The sequence below is a fragment of the Camelus ferus genome, chromosome 26 (genome assembly GCF_009834535.1).
Source record: "Camelus ferus isolate YT-003-E chromosome 26, BCGSAC_Cfer_1.0, whole genome shotgun sequence".
Classification (NCBI taxonomy): Eukaryota; Metazoa; Chordata; class Mammalia; order Artiodactyla; family Camelidae; genus Camelus; species Camelus ferus.
In genome coordinates, this window is record NC_045721.1 from 11,530,196 (window position 1) to 11,551,876 (window position 21,681).

The following is a 21,681-nucleotide window of genomic DNA, read 5'->3' on the forward strand; positions in this document are numbered from 1 at the left end:
GTAAACATATTTTATGAAAAGCACTAACACATAATTCTTCCTTGCATCTCTCCCCTTGATCCCATTCTTAGAAGAATCACCGTGTGATTTATAGTTTTATGGTTGACTGCCATGGGCTTCAGGTAAAAGCTCCTTCTGGAATAATCACTTGACAATAAAATGTGAGATTCCTGGTCACTCAACCTGCCAAAATCTTCTTTCCTAAGAGGAAGGAGGATGGGCAATGTTCTGTTTCTCTCCTGATCCTGCCTTTTGTGATACCGGAACCATCTTCTTCCAAGCTGCTGCTCCAGGGATCCTGTGACCTTGATTTTAAACACAGCCTGAGAGATGGTTTTGTCAAACTGACACCAGCAGCCAATACCAGGGGGAAGCTGCATGTTATATTTTCATTTTTCTTAAATCTCGTATTTGATTTACCTTTTTTTTTCCCCCTGGCATTCTCTAATCTACAAAATCAAAATGAATTGCAGCAGAGTTACAGTGAACAGGGCCTAGTCGTTGCCTGCGGAGGAAAGACCTTTGATAACAGATCTCATAATCGATACTGTGCTTTTTTTATTTCCTCCTGTTTTGTATTCTCCTCCTGGGACCTCCAGTCACATAGACACACACTCCTCACCCCGATGTTACCACCTTCATTTCCTTTATTGAGATTCTGGAGATAATATGCTACTTCTACATGAAGTCAAATTAGACACGTAGTCTTTGAAAATTTTAGAGAAAACCAAGTATTCTTTGGGACTATTTGATCTCTTTCCCCTAAAATAACCTCCCCTCGTTTTGTCCAGTTTCTTTCAACATACTCCAGGGTAACGTTCTGGTCCCTGCTGGGATTACTAGGAGGGTCACACTCTCCCAGGGTTATGCATTTTGTTGTTTTAAAGCCCTGAGTTTGTTCTGCTCATAGGATTTCTATCAGAAATGCCCGCTGCTTCTCTTCCTACCATTTCTACTGTAATCTCCCTGGTGTATCATTAAGGGGTTCTGTGTAGTGTAGGGAATATTAGTTAGAACAGCATCCTGTTTTACTTGCCTCATTATTTAGAGAGAGTAAGACTCAGTGAAAGCATCACCCCAAATTACAGAAGCTGACGTTGCCTGCTGCCTCTGCTTTCCTATCAATAAATCATACGCTTGCTCCTTACTCTTGTCGTCCAGCTGTTATTCCGTGTTACTCTCGTTTTGTTCTGAATCACCCTTCACCTTTCATTCTTCTCATAGCTAGCACAGCAATACGCCTAGTGGTTCTCAGTCAGTATTTCCTGAATTAAACTTAATTATGGTAGACCTCTAACAGCACATGGCCAACTTCTCCTCTAATTTTAACATGCATGGGGGTTGACTATTGGTGATCCCTGGTTTTCTAACCTCATTTTTTTTCTTGCTCTGCACAAGCTCTTAATTTAATTCACTCCCATGGCCCTCACTGCCAAGTCCTAGGATAAAATAAATGATCTGTAGCCCAGCCTGCTCTCCTGAGCTTCATGTCCATCTTACTCTGTTGTCCTTCAGACATCCCAGAAACAGTATGTCCAAATCTGAACCCTTCTCTTGGATGCATTCCCTCCGATGGTGAGCTACAGCACCATCTATGTGGTGTATATATACAATGGAATACTACCCAGCCATTAAAAAGGGTAAAATAATGCCATCTGCAGCAACATGGATGGACTTGGAGATCATCATACTAAGTGAAGTAAGCCAGTAAGAGAAAGAAACATACCATATGATACCACTTATATGTGGAAGCTTAAAAAAAAACACACACAACTGAACTTACTTATAGAACAGAACAGACTCACAGACACAGAGAACAAACTTATGGTTACCAGAGGGTAAAGAGGGTGGGAAGGGATAAACTGGGAGTTTGAAATCTGCAGATACTAACTACTATATACAAAATAGATAAACAAGTTTCTACTGTATCGCAGAGGGAACTAAAGTCAATATCTTACAGTAACCTATAGTGGAAAAGAATATGAAAATGAATATATGCATGTATATGTACACCTAAAACATTATGCTGTACACCAGAAATTGGCACATTATAAACTGACTGTACTTCAATGAAAAAGAATGGGGGGAGGAAGGCCATCTTTTTTATCCTTCTATACCCTTCTTCATGTATTTATACAGTAAAGACTGACTTAGCACTGTGTGAATTACGATTCCAAAGACACAGCGATCATAAGATCTGTTCTCGCTATCTGGAAAAAGTTGCCATCAGTTACAGAACATAAGGGATGTATACAGACTACCCAGGCCATAATATAAAATATAATGTGTTACTACTGATCACTATGGAATTTCAAAGTCAGTTACCAACACCTAGTCCTTGTTATATTCTATTTCCTGCAGATGCATACATCGTAACTAATCTTTGAATGTATTCACATGCATCCCAAGGGTTTGTCAGAGTTTATATATGGTCATTACCAAAGTTTCCTTTTGTTTGCCTTTCATTCTCACTCCCTGTTTCCTTTATTCTAGGATGGTGGTGATACTCCTCACAGTAACAGCCTTGTTAGTATCGCTGCTTCCTCTTCAGTGTGCTCTTTGCCTTGACTTTTTATCAGTCACCAAGTTCTATTAATGTGATGCTCTGTCCTAGATCTCTCTTATATTTCCCCCCTCCTAAGCATCCTTAATATCCTTCTTTGTCTAAAGTATTTAACTATGTTCTTTCTCTGTGAACCTGTCCAGGAAATACTAGTCTACACTGTTGCTAAAGATTTGTGGAAACCAGATCAGATTTTGTCATTTCTCTTGTTGAAGTAATTCGGTGGTTCCCCATTATGTCCAGGACAAAATCTGAACTCCTTAGAATGCTAACCCAGGCCCTATGTGGTCTGACTCCTGTGTACTCTTCCAGGCTCCACTTGTCCTCCCTTCCTCCCTCCCCATCAGACTGTAGAGTTTAGAGTGTGAACTCTGGAATCTAATCTTCTGGTTTCAAATCCTGGCTCTGCCACTTACTAGCTACGTGACCTTGGAAAGTCACTTATGTTCTCTGCACCTCAGTTTTCTTATTTGTAAAATGGAGCACATGGTAGTTCCTGTTTCATATAGTAGTTGAGTAGATTCAATGAGTTAATCTATGTTAAATGCTTATCATAGGGCCTGGATGATAGTAAGGAATTAGTATGTTTGTGTGTGCACGTGTGTGTCTTGCTATTGTTGTTGTTAAGTTACCTGACGTTCATCAGAGATTATACTTATCTTTTTCGCATATGCTGTCTTCTGTGACTCGAATCACCCATTTCCCCTCTACCTGACTTATCCCCACTGTCTTCTGAGCTCCAGCCTGAATGTCACTGCCCCTCCCTACTCAGGCTGGATGAGTTTCCTCTCCTACGTGCTCCTACAGCACCTGTGCACACCTGTATCATAACACTCATCACACCAGGTGTGGGCTCTGGGCATTGTGGTTTTGAATACTTGTGATGGCCCAAAGGTCCATCATGAAGTAATTTGCAATAGGGTTAATTTTATCTATCTATCTATCCATCTATCTTGATCTATCTTCTGATAGATCAATACATAAAATAAGGCAAGACACAAGTAGTTTGGGGATTCAGAAGCTCAGAAGCTTTAGGGATGTATCCATACCAAAAGTAAAGGTTCTACCATATTTTAATTTTCTATTTCTTTGTATGTTTCCCATATGAAATTTTGGATTCTTAAATTGGGAGACTTAAAAAAACTCTATCCCTAGTGCCTTTTTTATAACAGAGCTTTAATTAATATTTGTTGAATGAACAAATGTGTATTTTTAATTTAACACAGAAATTATTATTTTTTTTCCAAAAACTGACTTTGCCTGAGCCATAATTTGAGGTACCAACCCTCTTTCCAGGAAAACACACACACGGTTAACCTCAACATTTCAGAAGGTTTGAGTTACAAACCTTTGCCCTCGAGCATGGTTTCCCATTTAGTCAAGGAGAAAGGCAGAAGAAATGCATTTTTTAAAATGCTAAATACTCCAGAGCCCTAAGGCTGATAAAGTAAAAGTAATCATTTGAATTCAACTTTTTCATAAAGACATACTACTGTAAGTTGTCTTTGCCCATTAACTTCTTGGAAAAGATAATATAATTCATACATTTTCAATTTGGATCCCAGTTTAGTAAACTTAGGAGAGTCAGTTATGAGTATAGGTGTTTGGAGGCATGAGCTGGGCTTACAGGGAAGTTCCCTATCCCTGCTCTCACCCGCGTAGTTCACACCTGCCTGCCGCACCATCTGGAGTTCTTTTCATTAGCTAGTCTTTCTGACTAAGGCACGGAACACTCTGCCTTCAGTGGCACATATGAGAGGGTGACTGCATCAGGGCACTACTGCCTGAAGGAAAGGTGCTCAGACAGCTGGGCTGGCTGGGGACGTGCAGCCCTAGGTCAGGGCGGGAAGGGTGAATCTCAGGGGGAGAGCCTTTAGTTTTGGGACTAACAACATCATCTCCTTTATGATGAAGGCAAGCTCTAACATTGCGAAGGGCAAGATGAGATCTTTGAGTAGCTCTTTCAAGACTCTTCTAAAATGTTCTTCCTTAAAAGACAGCCTTTGTGGCTCTCGAAGCAGATCATATACCTGCATATGACTGAGAGATGATGGGTCAGAATGTATATGCATATTCTGAAGACCAGAGAGCAGCTTTACAAAGCACACCCAGATCAGTGCTCCTTAAACAGGGACCAAGATGGCAAGCGGGGGTGGGGGGGTGGGGGGGTGGGGGAGGAATGAGGGAAGCCCAGGGAAGTTGGGGGAAGGCCAACCCCCATTCTGAGAATCACTGTGTGATAAAGGGGTACAGCATGTGGCACTGAGGAGGGGACACAAAGGATATGAAGAGCAAGGAAAATGGTGGAGAGCTGTGATCCTGATTAAAGTCCATTTGCCTCATTTACAGATAAGGACTCAGGCCCCGAGGTCTGACAGGGTGGACTTTCCTTCCGCACCAGGCATCTTTCCAGACCTCATTCTACACCCCAATACCTCTCCATGACAAAGTGCTTTCTGGCATACAAGGTCCTTTTTTTTTTTTTCTTTTTTTCTTTTTAGTAACTCAGAGTCTTTTGATGGGTTTTATGACAGACCCGCTCCATTATGAAAAAAGAAAAAAAAAAGTGAAACAGTGAAGAATAACAAGGAGTACTTTTTCAAGTGACAAGGGAATAGCTGTTAACGTGAACAAATACTGAACAGTTAAACTGCACTGCAACGATTTAATAACATTTAGTGGTGCTGTCTTAAATAGTTACATTTAATTAAGCCACTGGATTAAAAAGTTGACTATCAGTGCTTGTAATTTTTCTAGGAACAAGATGAAATCATCCAGTGTAATTTTGGGAGAATGCAATCTATGTTTTACAGGAAGCTGAGGAATGGATTCAGAAACTGGTCTTACAGTTGTGGCTTGTTCCACATATTAACAGTTCTTTCTAGTCCCTTCTTCTCTGGGTAATTTATGCATCCGTCAAGAGGTCAACCTGGGCTGTAGCTGGTTCAGTATTTTTATCATGTACAATGAACTTTCATATTTGTTTTTTTTTTTTTTATCCTACTAGGGCCAGGGTTCCCTTCAGACTCATCCAGAGCAATTTGTCAAGTGAAAGGACCTTGCTATTTGATTTCACTCTTACTACTTTGCGTTTACATCACACATGGAGAAAATTAGGAGCAACAACTGTCACTCTCTGAGGGAGGAAACTGCCATGATTCACAAAGACAAGAAGTAATTTTCTGTAATCACAAGATGACTCAGGTTAGTAGCTTTCAGCTATTATAGCAATTCAAATAATATGAGCATATTCAGTAAATTAGTCCCAATTCCTATAATTTAAAATTTACAACAATGTGATATAAAGTAGGCTGGAACTTATTTTCGCACTAGGTGGAAAAAAGAATTTGAAAGCAATTGTCCAGGGTGAGTTAAAATTCCAAGAATACTTAGTATTTTATTAGAGAGCAAAATGCTTTTAAACATATTGTGAAATGTTTTAATCATACAAAACTTTGCAGTATAATTTGTAATTGAAAATAAGATGTAGGTGTTAAATGTGAAGTATCATGTATAAAACGGTTTAAAAAAAACTTATGTACTGTATAATGAAGTCTTTCTATAACGTACATAGTCTTTGAACTGTCCTGATCAATTTGTATTTTCATGTTAGAATTAGTTTGAATATATCTTTGAAATTTAAATCAGAGTTTTATGCTCTTTATTTTACATACTATGTCTTCTGTAGCATTTATAATAGGAAAACAATTTACAGTATTTGTTTGTTTTTAGTTATAAAAATGTGACTACTGCGTGTCTAGGGTAGATCTCTAAAACAGGCCTCTGCAAAGGAAGGAAACTGAAACACAAAACACAACTGGGAAAGCTTTCCTCTGAGCGCCTACTGGCCCCTAGCAGGGTATTAATGACTCTGGACCGAAGAATCGAGGACCAGTTTATCTGGAGTAAGGTACTGTTGTCTCGCAGAGGGAGCTAAGCAAAGAGCTCATTGATTCATTGGTTCTACAGTTAGTTATCGAGTGAAAGCACTATGATACATATAAAGTAAGATCAAATTTCAGTTCCTGCCCTCCAGTAGCTTCTAATCTAGTTGGGAACATATACAGAGTTGAGAGTTCAAGATGGTATCGGGAGAAATACTCTGAGAGGCACAGTGATAATAAATACGCAGTATGTAAGAAACACGGAGAGAAATGATTATTTTTATCTCTAGCTGTCCATAGAGTCTTTATGGAGGAAGAGGCTGGGTTAGATTTTGAAGGCCAGGTAAGATTGTGGAAGGGAAAGGTGAGACATGGGAGAAACTGGAGGATCTTTCCTTTAGTGATTCGGCTTCAACTACCTCTCATCAGTTTCCCAGGGCGGGAGAGAGAATGACCGTCCTAGACTGAATCGTGTGTCCACCCCCGTCCTGCGTGACCAGCAGGCTTCAGCATCACTTGTCCAAAGAGAGATGCAGTTCCTCAAAGGGAGAGCAGATAAGCACAAGTTTTTAAAAGTACTTAGTCTCTAAAATGGCTGGGATTGTAAGTAATGGTCATAAGTGCATGGGCTCAGGCTTCGGGAGAGAGTAAATGTTCCCCAGAATCTTAGATTCCAAAAATCTTTTTTCACTACTACCTCTGAGAAATTCTCTTCTTTTTCTAACTAATGTCTTACTGGTAAATAAATAAATAAATAAATAAATATGTGTGTGTGTACACACACACACACACACACACACACATACACACAAAAGTTGACCAGTAATGATTTCCAGCAGTATTTTTTTATGCCCTTGTGTTTTTGGGTCCACATTGGGTCCACAGATTAGTGTCCTTTCTCCCACCCTCTCTCCTTTCCTTCCTTTTGTCAGCTCTTCAAATACATCAGATGACCTGAAGTGATTTGATTTATACGCCCTAGTTGTGTTAGAATTTCAAAGTTTGCTACTTTCCCTAAAAGGCAGGTTAACAGGACCTTAAGAAACACAGTGGCTTGCCCAGTTCTGGGCAATTCTTGAATTGATATTTCTTAAAAGTCCAATTTAAATTACAGGAAAAGAACATTTGAAAATCCTGCCTGTGCTTCCAAGTTGAGTTCAAAGGTGAAGATCCCAGTTTCTCACGCATTCATTCTGAGATGTGTTAGCAGGGCTCACTGATGATTCCCTTTTTAATAATTTCCTATTACACTGAAATGAATGTCATATGTTACACTCCAAAATGATACAAGTATAGACTTCTAAAGCAAGAGTTTTTAACTGTCTTTGGCATTATTTTGGAATTTAATTTTTTAATATAAAGGTTCAAGCAAACTTGAGTTGCAGGTAGAAGCTGTCAAAGTCTAATTTCCACTAGTGATTGCTTACTGAGTAGTAAATTATATGCACAATTAATATTAGAATGCATAAATCTAGTTTTGAACCCTAACTGGAATAGATATAAAATTAATTAATAACAAATGTATGATTATATATTTTTACCTCTTCTTTCCTTCTATTTTTTTTCAATCCCTATTAAATCAGAACTCTTAAATCTTTGCTTTCTCCAGTCTCCGTCTCTGTCTTCTTTTCCATTAACATAGATGATGTGCATGATAATCATTTAGTGTACATTCATTTTCCCTTTTTTCTTCTTTTCTCTTTTCCTAGTGCCTTTCTCCATTTTTGGGTCATTCCATCTTCTGTCTTAAAAAAAAATTACTGGCACATATTTTTGATTCCTTTCTTTGTTTTTTGGAGAACTTTGTTTCTTCTATTAGGTATGGATAAAGGGATTAACTGCCTAAATATCAATTAGGCTCCAAGTTGCTTTTACCTTGGTTCTAAGGCTTATAAATATTGTGAAATTGTTCAGAAAAGTTTCATTCTTGGATCAGCTCAGCAGGTTTTTCCAGTAAGTGCATACATAGAGAGCCACATAAACAACCGGCCAAACATTCCAGCTGATCATCCTAGGAGTCATGAATCAGGAAATGTCAGTTCACCCAGACATTTCTAAAAGGTATTGAAGTAGCTGAGAATCGTCTTAATGAGAAAGAGGAACAATAAAGCAGCACAGTTATCAGAGAAGGAATGTGAGTAAGAACAGGAGTCACAAGCTGTTACAAGCTGACGGATCACATAGCATCCTTCCTGGATTCTTCACATAATTTCTGTCCTCATCCATTTATTAAGATCCGTAATCCTCATGTATCATTAGAATTGTGCTACTTGGAAGCTGTGGCTGACATAATCCATCTTTAATTTCACTTTGAATTATTATTCATTATATTTTCTTTGTAGACCATGACATATTTCAAATCCTGCAGAATTTAGGGATTAAAGAGATTACATTTATTTGAGAGGATTGGAGAAGACCACAAGGAAAAGTTGCTTCTTGGCTCACAATATTAAATTAAGTTTAAAAAAGTGAGATACAGAACTGTATTATTTTCTCCCAATTTTGTTCTATCTACAGTAGAGAGAAAAATGTTAATATTTATGAAGGAAAAAACACAGGACAAACTCACATAGTAACATGTTATCCTCCAACAGAATATGATTGGTAGTTTTAACTTTCTTAATCATTCATAATCAACACTTCTTATGACAAGCTGATTATTCCCCTGCTTTTGGCTTAAAACACCTAAGCTGTCCATCCATCCAGAGCAGTCACTCAGAGACTTGGGCAGATGCTTCCAGGATCACAGAGTCACAGAAAAGGGCACTTGGTGGGCCATACACTGGCTCATAAAGCTTCTGCCCAGAAGTGATCCACATCTTCTCTGATCACATGTAATGGTCAAAGCAAGTCACATGGCTTTGCCTGAATCAAGCTGGGTGGAGAAGTGTTCTCCTAGTCACATGGCCAGGACAGGAAAACCAAACATCGTGACTTCTCAAGGACCGCTCTGTTGCTAGAAGCAAGAACAGCTGATGTTTCTCTCTTGGTTCCTCTCTCCATGGGAACCACACCGAGCTACTGGCCACTCCCGTTACTTTTCTGTCACTTTTCTCTCCTCTCTTCCACTCTCCATAGCACTTAAAATAAAATATAAATTAGCTCTTCAGCTTTTCAGTGCATTACTTTCTATGACTTCTCCTTCCCTTTCAAATTACTTTCCCTTCTTTCATGACTCACCAACAAGGCATCGGCTCCAAGGGCCTGGAATTGGTCGGCACGCAGCTAAACCAAACCCTACCTCCCCAGCTTCAGCTTGAACCTTTCCTGATTACTTAAGTACTAGTCTTACTAGCTTTTTCATGTTAAGAGAATTCACAAGGAATTTGCATATGTGTATACTGCAGGAAATTTAAATCCACAGAGTGTCCAAAATGTCATATTTTGGATGGCTCCAACTCTACAAATCAGCTTCCTGGTCTGCACAATATAATCTCAACTGTAAAATACAACAAAATGGATTTATATTGTTTTACACACTTTCAAACAGCTCTTTGAAGTTACCTGTTTATGTTAGAAGCCAGGCAATTTGGGGGAAGTCTTAGAGGGAGGTCTCCTTGGGGTGCTGTTTCAGATACTACAAATTCTGAGCTTGTAGTTGGAGCCAGATGGGAGGGAACTGAGTTTATGTTGATTGCCACTTAACATTTGAAGTGCCATAAAAAAAAATTTATTTGTTCTACAGTTCTCAAGATTGTATTGCTTGATTGACTCCTTGAGGGGGGAAATTTTTAAACAGACTTAAGTCTACTGAGATTCTGATTAAAGAGAAAAGCACTCCGTGTTTGGGTTTTTCTCATGTGTTGGCAGTTATAGCCAGCCATATGTTTACTCTGTAAATTCTAGTTGAGGGTGCAAGATAAGCTGTTTCAATTTGGGTGGAAGTTTTGTCAGACATCACAAATGAGATGTGTACTCTGGGAGGATTTTGCCAGATTTTTTGCAGGGACTGTGGGCAGGTCCATAGTAATTAAGGATAACCTACTACTGCTAATTTGTTTTAAGAGTAGATCCTGAAAAGCTCTCCCTTGCAGTAAAAGGAGTGATGGAATTAGAGTATCATCACTTGGTGACAGTATTACTCAGCCATAAAAAAAGTATGACAGTCTGCCCTGGGCAACAACATGGATGGACCTAGAGAGTATTATGCTTAGTGAAGTTAAGTCAGACAGAGAAGACAAATACCATATGATTTCACTTACATGTGGAATCTAAAAAATAAAACTAATGTATATAACAAAACAGAAACAGACTCATAGATATGGAGAACAAACCAGTGGTTACCAGTGAGGAGAGGACAGTGGAGAGGGGCAAGACAGGCTTATGAACTTAAGAGATATAAACTACTATGTATAAAATAGATAAGCAACAAGGATATATTTTATAGCACAAGGAAATATAACCATATTATAAGTTTAAATGGAGTATAATCTATAAAAAAATATTGAATCACTACATTGTATACCTGAAACTAACATAATACTGTAAATCAACTGTACTTCAACTTAAAAAGTCATCAATGGATAGGATGCTAAAACTGGTGAATGAGATTATGAGAAATAGAATATTTACATGGTCTCAAAGAATCTCTCATCAAGATATTTCTTAAATACAAAGGGTTGAAGGTGGGGATAGGCACTCTACAGTGGAGTAACTAATCAGATGCCGTCTTACCCAAGTGGTTACCTGCCTCCTAGAGCAGGAGTAGCAAGGGGGTGGAGGGAGCACAGGTTGTCCAAGGACATCCCCGTCTGCAAGCTTGTGGGTGTAGGGTCCCCTCTCTTCCCACACTCACCAGGGTTACTCTCTTCTACCAAAGCCAGTGTCACCCTCTGTACTCAGAGTTAGAGGCCATTCTGGTTATGTTTGTTTGTTTGCTTGTTTGCTCATTTATTGAAGGTCTGCTAACTCCTGGGGATTCAGCTTTAAATAAAATAAGCCCTTGTTACCGAGGGCCTTCCAGCCAGTGCTAGAGAAAATCTCTAGCAGACTATCTCAGAGCCCAGTAACCTGTGGAGTGTGTATGGGATGCAACAGGAGTAGCCAGGGCAGGACTGCACCAGCTGAAGTGCACAACTAGGGCCGAGTGGGCTCTTAAATGATTAAAAGCACTTTCACATTGACTGGTAAAAAGCCACGGTCTGAGCCCCGGGCCGCTTCCCTGGGGTACTCCTCGCTCACACGCCACAGAGAATAAAAGATCAAACCCCAGACAGCACAGGCCTCTAAGACCTGCTCTTGTACTTTCCCCGCCCCTTTCTGATTGCCTTTATCCTGCCTGGAAGGTCAGAGAAGTCGTTCTGGAAGAGGTGATGCCTGTGCCAAGAATGAGCAGAAGTCAGCCAGGTAAAACACCGCATCTGTTCAGGCCCCGGGGTGACAGAGGATGTGTCATGTCTGAGAAACCACAGATCGCTGAGTATGACAGGCGCATCTGATGCTGGGGAAGGGTGGTGAAAGATGGCTTCAAGGGGTAAGTGGAGGTCAGATCAGAAAGAGCCTTGTATGCCCTCCTGAGATACCTGACCTTGATCAGACAAGCTATCAAATGCCTTTGAAGAAGCCTAAGACAGGGAGCAACACAATCAGATTTTTGTTTTAGGAAAACAGATGTGGCATAATTGAAGGAAAGGGACTGAAGGACCAAGGAAAAAAACCCCTGCTCTCAGACTGCTGAAGTAATTCAGTAATTCGGGGAAGAAATGAGGACCGTTTCTGAGATAGAATTGGTAGGATGTAGAAAAATGGTTGGAACCCAAAGACATTAAAAAGGCAGAATCAATAGCGCTTTGTTACTGGACTGGAGTGGTGAGCTACATGTTATAAAAATTTCAAATCTATTTAGCATCTGATAGAATGATTTATCTAAAGTGGACCTTTGTATATGCTTCCAAAATTAAGAATTGATCTTGCACAGAAACGTACTATAATTAGCTCCTTCCCAAACGACTGTTTTCTGAAGATGTGCAGGTAAGAACGATGCATTTGCTAGTCTTTTGACAACTCTGGTGAGGTTCCAGCCAAAGCTGTTCCAGCTGTTCTCTGCAGTTTCTAAGGAAGTATGCAAACGGCATAGCCTTGGCAGTTATAAGTTCTCAACCTTAGGAAACCTGCACCCTCCCATCAGCTGTCTCTGCTGCAAACTCTGACCCGCTTTCCTTGGCGTGGCCCTGTGCTCTGCAGGATGGACCATGCGGCGGCCCAGCTGGAGAAGCAGCACGTGCATGATGTGTATGAGAGCACTGCACCTTACTTCAGCGACCTGCAGAGCAAAGCCTGGCCTCGGGTCCGACAGTTCCTCCAGGAGCAGAAGCCGGGCAGCCTCATCGCTGACATAGGTAAGCCAGGGTGGGGCTGCATAGTCTGAAATATATTCCATCTGGCCTTTCCTTTCCAGATTCATTTTTCATTTCTGTTCTAATCTGAAGTCTGAAATCGTGCACTTGGCATGTCAGCACTGCAATTTTCACTTTACAGCAGAAATTCAAGCTGGAAAGTAGTAAAGCTCCTCAAATCTTCATTTAGACAGTGGCGATCTTTTCAGAGCTGTATATAAAATGGGAAATAAATAGGCTATATGCTTTCTTTTCCCAGAGGAAAAAAGAATTCCTTTTGATTGGACTGGAGTGGTGAGCGACGTGTTATAAAATTTCAAATCTATTTAGCATCTGATAGAACAATTTTATCCAAAATGAACCGTTGGTAAGACCTTTGTATATGCTTCCAAAATTAAGAATTGATCTTGCACAGAAACTTACTGTAATTAGCTTCTTCCCAAATGATCGTTTTCTGAAGATGTGAAGGTAAGAATGCTGTATTTTCTAGTCTTTTGATGACTCTGGTGAGGTTTCAGTAAAGGTGCTGTTCTTTGCAGCTTATTTCCACGAAATCAACCTGGCGTTAGTTGAAGAAGTCAGGATTGAGATGACTGCTTGTGAAATTGACCATTTTAAATTTAGAGACATTCACACTTGTGAATACAGTGTTTTGGTGGCTCACATTGAGTGGCTCTCATACCTTCTACAGAGGAGCCGGAACTGTGGGATTATAGAAGCGGTCCTGTAGCCTCTTAGTAATCTTATGGATCCTTTCTCCCTTAACTATTCTGTAGTTGTTTTATTATGAAAGCTTGTCTTTAAATTAGATCATATTGTAATAATCACTTACTTGCTTGGAGGATTTTGGCTCAGTATCTTTTGGAATCTAGAAGTGGTAAACCACAGCCCAGTGGATCTAAGATTAGGTTTTAAGCTATGGTGGTAGTCCTTGAAGCATGCCCACCTAAAACTGCCTTCTAGTAACTGCATGCAGATGGCGCCTGTTAGAATCGTAAGTCAGTAGTTACAAGTTCCATCTAATTTGGCATTTTCTCTAAATTTTGAGAAGAGAAACAGACGTGCCCAGGGCTTCTGGCTTGTTAAAGACGGTGCGAGCAGTGTAGAATTTGAGGAAGGGGTGCATGTCATGTAGAAGTGGAGAGTCTGAAAAATCTATTATGTCAACTTAAAAAAATAAATTTGGCTTCAGAACATGCAGTGAGTTTGGAACTCTTACCACTTGTAATGTAAACAAACTACCAGGATCTTAAAATCAATTGGGAGGAAAAGGTTTGGGGACAACAGTGTATCTATGCTACTTTCTCATACCTCAACACCAAAAATTTCAAATGAAGCAGATTTAAGTATAAGAAAATGAAATCATTAAAGGTCTAGATGATTATTAGATTATTTTTAAAAACATTGTCAGAAGCAAAAGGCCTCTCTATGAATGACAACAAAAAAGTCAGAAATCATAAAAGAAAATGTAGTTCATCGTCATTATTCACAGTACTTATGTTCGAGACAGTTGTCATGAGCCCTGAATTAGTGAATACTGAATTACTGCCCCTAGGGGAAGTACAGGATTAGGTTCCTGTGAGGCTGTGGTCACAATATTTTTGTCAGCTGATCAACATCTCACCTTGTTTCATGTGTGTTTCTGTTTAAAGACATGCATGTGCTGCCAGTAAAGACTTTGGCATTACAAATAAATGTTAGTAATTGCAAATACAGTCTGTGAATAATGAGGATTGACTGCATTGATATTTTTGACCACCTAAAATTTAAAAGGTTCTATAAGGCAAAAATCTAGACAAATATATAAATGAAGTTAAAAAACCAAAAACAAACTAGATAAAAATACCTGCAACATATGTGATAGAAAAATAGGTAATTTTCTTAATCTACAGAGCCTTCTTTAAAGTCAGTATGAAAAATACCAACCCCCTTGCCCAAAAACAATGAAACCATATGCACACACAGTAAATGGCTTAGTAACAAGGGCACAAAAAAATGTCCAGTGAAAAATATCCTCCCATCCCAGTCCCCCAGCACCGAATAACCTACATCAGTGACAGCCATGCTCTGAGCTTCTTATATAATTGTCTTGAGATATTTTACATAAATATAAGTGTATTTGTGCATATGAGTTTGTGTATGGGTGGACTTCTTTCAATTACACAACACAGTATGTTATACAAACTACTATACACGTAGCTTTTGTTTCTTTCAATATATCGCGGCGAACATTCCACGTTTGTTCATAGAGAGCTGCCGAACATTACAAGCTGCACAGCTTTCTATGCTAAGAGCACCAGATCAACAGATACATATGTTGTCTGCTACATTCCACTACTACAAATTATGGTACAAATAATATTCTTTAAGTGCCTCTGTGCAAATCCATCATATCTAGTATGTATTATTTTACACATTGGTATCTTTTGAGTTTTGTACTATTTATATTTTTACCATTCAATAGATGAATAGGTATATTTTGATTACACGATGAATGTGTTTTAAAATAAAATTGAAATTAAGAAGAAATCAGTGAAAAGGAAAGAAAGAAGCCCAAAGGGATTATTAGAAGAGAGGAAAGTAGAACAATACAACTATCTCCAAAAGGAAATATTTTTTCTTTCTAGGTTTTCCACTTAGCTAAAATCATCAACAGTTTACATTGGCTAATTTGACTGGGTATTAGGCTATCAATTTATAATTAATGAAACTTTGCATAGGCAATAAATGTCCAGAGGTGATCAGGTTCCAGCTGCCCATACAGGAATTCTCTGGATCGCTTCCCTATTTTAGAGGTGCAATTTTTTATTTGGCTAAATGTTATTAAGCATATCACCCCCATTCCTCGTGAAGCAGACCTGCTGAGTTGTGTGATAATGGCTCCTGATGGAAACTTAAGTCTTCAGGGCAGGTATCAGGAATGAGAGAGCAGGAACTCTAGCCTAAAGATAAAGAGCGTTGATGATTTTAAGACAACGGAGATGTGAAGTACTCTCAGGAAATACTGTGATCAGGTAACACCTTTACCTGAAATGGGCTAGTAACTTACAGCCATTAATGTGAGGAGTGTGTTCTGTGGTTTGAGATCTTGACTTGGATCACTTTAGGAAGCAGGAGAAGGACCAGAGTTAGACTCTTTTTTGAGCAAGGTTACCTTTTTACCTGACACCAGAGACAACTGTCCTAATAGTATTGAAATTTTTATTTTGGTGTACATAATTAAACTTAATTTTTCAAAAATTATGACTCCCTTTGCCTCTTAACTCTCAGTGTATTTATTCCCAGATCCTGTGGTCAGATTTAAGTTGCTAAGTCATCCTTTAATTACCATTGCTTCATTAAGCCCATCAAAATTTAGAGCTCCTACTATGCGGTAGGCACCATGCCTGCAGAATAAAACATATCCCCTCATCTCTGGTCTCAAAAAATGTATATAAAATAAGAAATAAATAGGCTACAGTCTTCCTTTTCCCATAGGAAAGAAGTCTCTTTCAGATAAGGTCTTAGCAAAAAGACTCTTAATTTTAAAAATGTAGTTCTTTCTGCAAACTTCAAAGATTCATTATTTCCAGCAAATACTTGCCCACCGTGGGCCAAAAATATTCTTTTGAATTGAGGCAATTAATCTGTTTTCTTCTTTAGTCTTAGTGTGGTGCAGAATACCAAACAGAGGGGAAGGAAGCAGACAGACACCTGCTACTGTATGTCCTCGGTACTACAAAAGGTCACCACTGAATGCGCTTTTGTAAAGGAGCATGATTGTTTGTGTAAGGAGCTTGCTGCAGTATCAAAAATGTTCTGATTTACCTCTTGCACAGTTAAGGTAAAGGGATGACTAGGCTTGGCCATGTTCTGATTCCTCATTAGGATATAGAATCTCCCCTCTCTGGCATCTCGGTGTCTGCACTTAGAAAATGGATAATTGCATCACATTCGGGAGTTCCATTACTATCCTTAAAAATGAATGCCATTCGAAATGAATATGGGATAAATCAAGGGTACCAGGGGAACTGGAAACATTTCAGGAGATGATGAGATCTGAAAGGACCTCAGGTTGCTTCATTTTTACCAGATGCTCTCCAAACACTTCTCTCTGGCTCTAATGTTCTATGAACCTGTTTTTATTAGTATCTTTGAAGTAATTTTCTCTTTCATTTCTCTAAATGTATCCCCTGAGCCAGTTCAAAACAGCAGAGTTACAAGATTATTCTTCTTAAAATATGAGCATCATCCTTGAAATATTCAGGATTTCAATTTTAAAATACTTGGCAAATTATATTTTCCCCATGACTGCTCTCAAAAATTGGATACTTTTTCTCATAAGCATTCTTAGGGACAGTGGCTATGAGATCTAAAATATTCCTAAGACTTCAATCACTTACATTGAAATAATAATGTTGGAAATCTTATTTTTTATTCACAAGCTCTCCACTGTCTCAGCTGGCATCAGCGAATCTTAATTATGCTTTTAGTGTCTCATAATTTTGAACAGCACCTATTAAGGAGGAGTTATTAAGGAGTATTGTGACATATTTCAGAAGCGGCAAACTAACCATCTTTGAACAACGGTAGATACTTTTCAGGCAGAAATGACCAGAGATAATGCCAGGAGGTATGGACATCAGCTCTAATGATATCTTTAAATATTTCTGAAAAAGAATTCAATGATATGTCTGTGTTACAATAAAATACTAGGTACTAGATTGTAGAAGGGTTTGTCTCAAGATGATCATTCATGTTATTACTTTCTTTATTGTAAATCAGTGAGATCTGATTGATCTAAATCTTTTGGCTGTATAAACCTTGAATTATTTGGGTCTCTGCCACCAGAAAGTGAACGTCAAAAGTGGTCTACTTAAAAAAAAAATTATTTGTCAGAATTGTATTCTGAATTAACAGAGATCATTTAAAACCTAGCGCTGACTATAGACTGAATAAAAAGATGCTGAATTCAAAGTTTTTTCATTCAAATTCAAATACAAAAATTTTAAAGGCTTATTTTGGCATCTAAATTATTTTATATACGTATCCATGGAAAAGCTGTTGACAGTAGTCTGTTTTACACAGTCGGCAAGTGGTAAGAAGTTTTGGTGAGATAACAGCAGAATAAATACCCAGAACATATTGATCTAAAGATAATGAAATATGGAAGTGAAGGTAACTTTTGTAAAGTGAGTGGACACTGTCACTAGGATACCAGGAAACTGTTATTCTCTGCTGGGGTCCAGCTGACATTTTTGGTTGTGCGAGCATGTTAAGGAAGCCCTATGGATGTGACTTCATTAAATACTCAATAAACAATATTTTTTCCCATTCCCTTTCCCTCTTCTCTCCTATAAAAAACATGTAAGTGCTCTCTGAAGGCTTTTCTTTTTGTTTCTGTGTGTACCTTCATGCCATGCTGGGTTCTGTCTTGGTGACTTAATACAGGCAGACTTCAGTTTACTGTGCTTCACTTTACAGTGCCTCCCAGATACTGTACTGCAGTTTCTTACAAATTGAAGATCTGTGGTGACCCTGCATCATGCAAGTCTATTGGCACAGTTTTTCCAACAGCCTTTGCTCACTTCATGTCTCTGTATCATATTCTGTTAACTCTCCCAGGATTTCAAAGCCTCCACCAGCAAAAACATTAAGACTTGCTGAATGTTTTAGATGATATAGTATAGTGTAAACACAACTTTTAAATGCACTGGGAAACCAAAAAATTGGTGCGACTCGCTTCATTGCGATGTTCTGGAATAGAACCCGTGATATTTCTGAGGTGTGCCTGTATAAAGTTATTTCTATTCTCTGTTAAAAGACAAAGTAACAGATAATTTTCCACTTTCTATTAAGGATGGCATGTAACACAGGTTTTTCTCTTATAGGCTGTGGGACTGGAAAGTATCTAAAAGTGAACAGCCAGGTGCATACCCTGGGCTGTGACTACTGTGGGCCACTGGTAGAGATTGCCCGGAGTAGAGGATGTGAAGTCATGGTATGTGACAACCTTAATCTCCCCTTTAGGGATCGGGGCTTCGATGCCGTCATCTCCATAGGAGGTAAGGCAGCCCGGTCACACAGTGAGAATAATGTTTCTTGGTTGAGGCCGCTTTCACGACTTAACATCTATTCTTTGCAGAAAGATCTAGGTGATTCATTTTATCTAGTTTTTAAAAAATATTTCAGTTATTATTTAACTGAATTATTTGACTAATTTCAAACATACTTAGGGTGGTACCCATGATTGTTTGAACTAGTTCAACCCTCAAACTGTTTTTTTTTTTTTTGATGACTCATTCTAACTTCTTTTACTGATGAGCAAGAAAATATTAAGAGGAACTGTACTCACTGAAAACAGTACTTTATTCTACTGAAATGAAGCAATGTAAAGTAGATCTTTAGAAGGCATTACCTTTTTTAGGCCACCAGCGTGCCCTCTCTTAGCAGAATGTTGTGGGACTAATGCACTGAATACCACCAGCAAGGATGTGTCACCAATCTGCCACTTACTGTACGAAGGTCACTGGGGAAGACAGCCTCACAGGGTCCCAGACTGCAGTGTTTGTACAGGACCACTGTGCTCTCTTGCTGCCAGAGACTGTTCAGAAATCTAGGGAATATGTTCCTCATATTCTTCCAACAAGTGTGCCCATCAAATACACATGCCAAGAGTCAAAAGAAACAGTAAAAATCTGTGCATGAAACATACACAGATAAGGCTCATTTTACTCAGTACATGTATTTCTGAAACCTAGTATGTTTATGTTGGGGGAACTTGCTACGTAAGGGAATCTTATGGCAAATTCTTTCCCAAAGCAAAAAAATCTTTTGCAAAGGAAATTATTTCCTCCAACACACTTTTAAAAAATTACTGTATTTGAATACAATATCAAAGCAAGGTGAACCTATATGAAACTGACTGCTAGATAAAAATACTGAATAAGACTGTTTGCTCTCTAGTGAAACAGATGAGAAACTGATGTATTCAGCATTAAATGTGGACTGTATCTGCATAGTGAGGGGCTGCAGGTCTGGATGCCATAACCTTAGAACTGGTTAGGACTGGCAGGAGATGGTTGCCTTGGAAACCTGCTCTACGACAGCCCTACTTCTTTGCATTTGAAACTGTTATGTCCGTTTTAGTCGTAAGCATTAAGAGGAGAGATTCTTGTTGAACCAAACAACACTAGACAGTGCTCTGAACCTTTAATAGGAAGAAAGTCTTTGGATTGGTCACGACACCCAAAGAACGAGAAATCGGAGGGAGGTCAGAGAAGTGTATTTTTTGCTCTCTTCTGTTTATATCAGTTGTGGGATCTACACTACTACCTACAAACTGCTATGCTGTTGAAACACTGTTGAGGGCATGGGAGGACCCAACCAACTTTCCTACTTTCGGGAAATGCTCCACATGTACATGGTGAAGTCTTTTTTTTCTTTAGTTCAAGTCTCATATCTGCAGAGGAAATGGAGCACACCTGGTCGCCATCTTCCAATTAAAACTGCTTCCTTGGGTGGAAACCCAGCATGTGTTTTTATGAACTGTAACTATCAGTAATGTGGGGTGCTGACTGTCCAGTTAGATTTACATTTAGGACTATGTTATGAGGAATTTCTCCTAAGCCCATCTATGTTTACTTCTCTATTTACAATCTGTGTTGGCATTTCTTGCTTATCTCAACATGAAGAAATATATTTTTAAATATATAAACACATATTTTTCCATGTCTCTTAATAATAACATGAGAGGGTAAGCCTCCTACCTAATTATATATTCCTTATGTTTTACCCTCAGATTACAAAAAGAAACACTTTCTACTTACTTTTGGGATAGTATGACAAAGATTTTCTAAAAATTTGGCAATATACTGAAATAGTGTCAATCAACTATTCATGACAGTGGTTGTCAACTTCAGGTTATGTTGCCCCTCCCCCCAGGGGACATTTGTCAACGTTTGGAGACAGTTTTGGTTGTCACAGCTGGGAGTGTGTATGTGCTACTGTCTAGCTGGTGCCTGCTACCTATGATAAAGAATTCTCCAGCCCAAAATGCCAACAGTGCTGAGGTTGAAAAACTGTTTTCTGCTAAACCCATGGATTCTGAATGCTACAGTTAGATGAAAAAAACACACAAAAACTTAAATAACAATACATAATAAAATATCAAGATATAACAGGACTTTAAAGATGATCTTGTGTAACTTTTCATTTGATTCTGGAATCCAGTCATTGAATTCCACCCACCCATTTGTTCAATTCAACAACCTCTCCTACAGGACACGTATATTGAGACTACTTTTGTCTTTATATTGTGATTATGATTTTTAAACAAAAGGGGATTTTATCCTTTAAAAATTCAGCATTGTTTCCTGACATTGAATTTTTATAAAAATATCTTTAGGTCCCATTTTGGGTTACATTCACAACGTTTATTATCAGGACATTATACATGCGTGTGCATGTATAATACACTTTATATGTAATGAAAACTTCATTTGTATCCTTTTTCTTTTTAAAAAACATTTGACTTAAAGATGTCTCAGTATTATAGGTTAAATATAAATATAAAACATAGTATAAAAGATTCAGATATTTCCTGAATGGAATTATACTATTAAAATGGATGATCACATAACAAATGTTTAAGAAATGAAAAAATACAGACATTCTTCCTTGAAAACAAAATTTCTTTTGAAGCCCAGAATCCTGAAATGTCAAAGACTTATGAAGATGCTGAAATGAGATTATTATATTAAAATAATGGGTTTTTTTCCTTTAATGGCCAAAAAAAAAAAGAATACAGTCAATTCTTATTATTCACAGTAGTTATGATCTGTAACATCCCTGTGAACACCGAGTTAACAAATATTAATCCATTGCTCCCAGGAGAAATACAGGATTAGGTTCCTGTGAG

General features: G+C 38.5%; 1 protein-coding gene and 1 long non-coding RNA gene across 11 annotated transcripts in view; one reads left to right on the forward strand and one right to left on the reverse strand.

The window, feature by feature from the left end:
- The window catches only part of LOC116659962, a 168,014-nt gene that overhangs the window by 120,942 nt on the left and 25,391 nt on the right, over positions 1-21,681 (reverse strand). The window lies entirely within an intron of this gene.
- TRMT9B (tRNA methyltransferase 9B (putative)) overlaps positions 1-21,681 on the forward strand; it is a 51,187-nt gene that overhangs the window by 19,889 nt on the left and 9,617 nt on the right. For 3 of the 10 annotated variants that reach the window (XM_032468341.1, XM_032468344.1, XM_032468342.1), the window contains 3 exons: positions 5,571-5,767; positions 12,631-12,785; positions 18,653-18,826. In XM_032468341.1, the coding sequence (XP_032324232.1) occupies positions 12,632-12,785; positions 18,653-18,826 (328 nt within the window). In that variant the 5' untranslated portion in view covers positions 5,571-5,767; position 12,631. Of the gene's footprint in view, positions 1-4,912; positions 5,032-5,570; positions 5,768-6,203; positions 6,474-11,732; positions 11,794-12,630; positions 12,786-16,424; positions 16,550-18,652; positions 18,827-21,681 lie in introns of those variants that run through there. The other 7 variants (XM_032468345.1, XM_032468339.1, XM_032468343.1 and 4 more) reach the window with 6 other exon arrangements.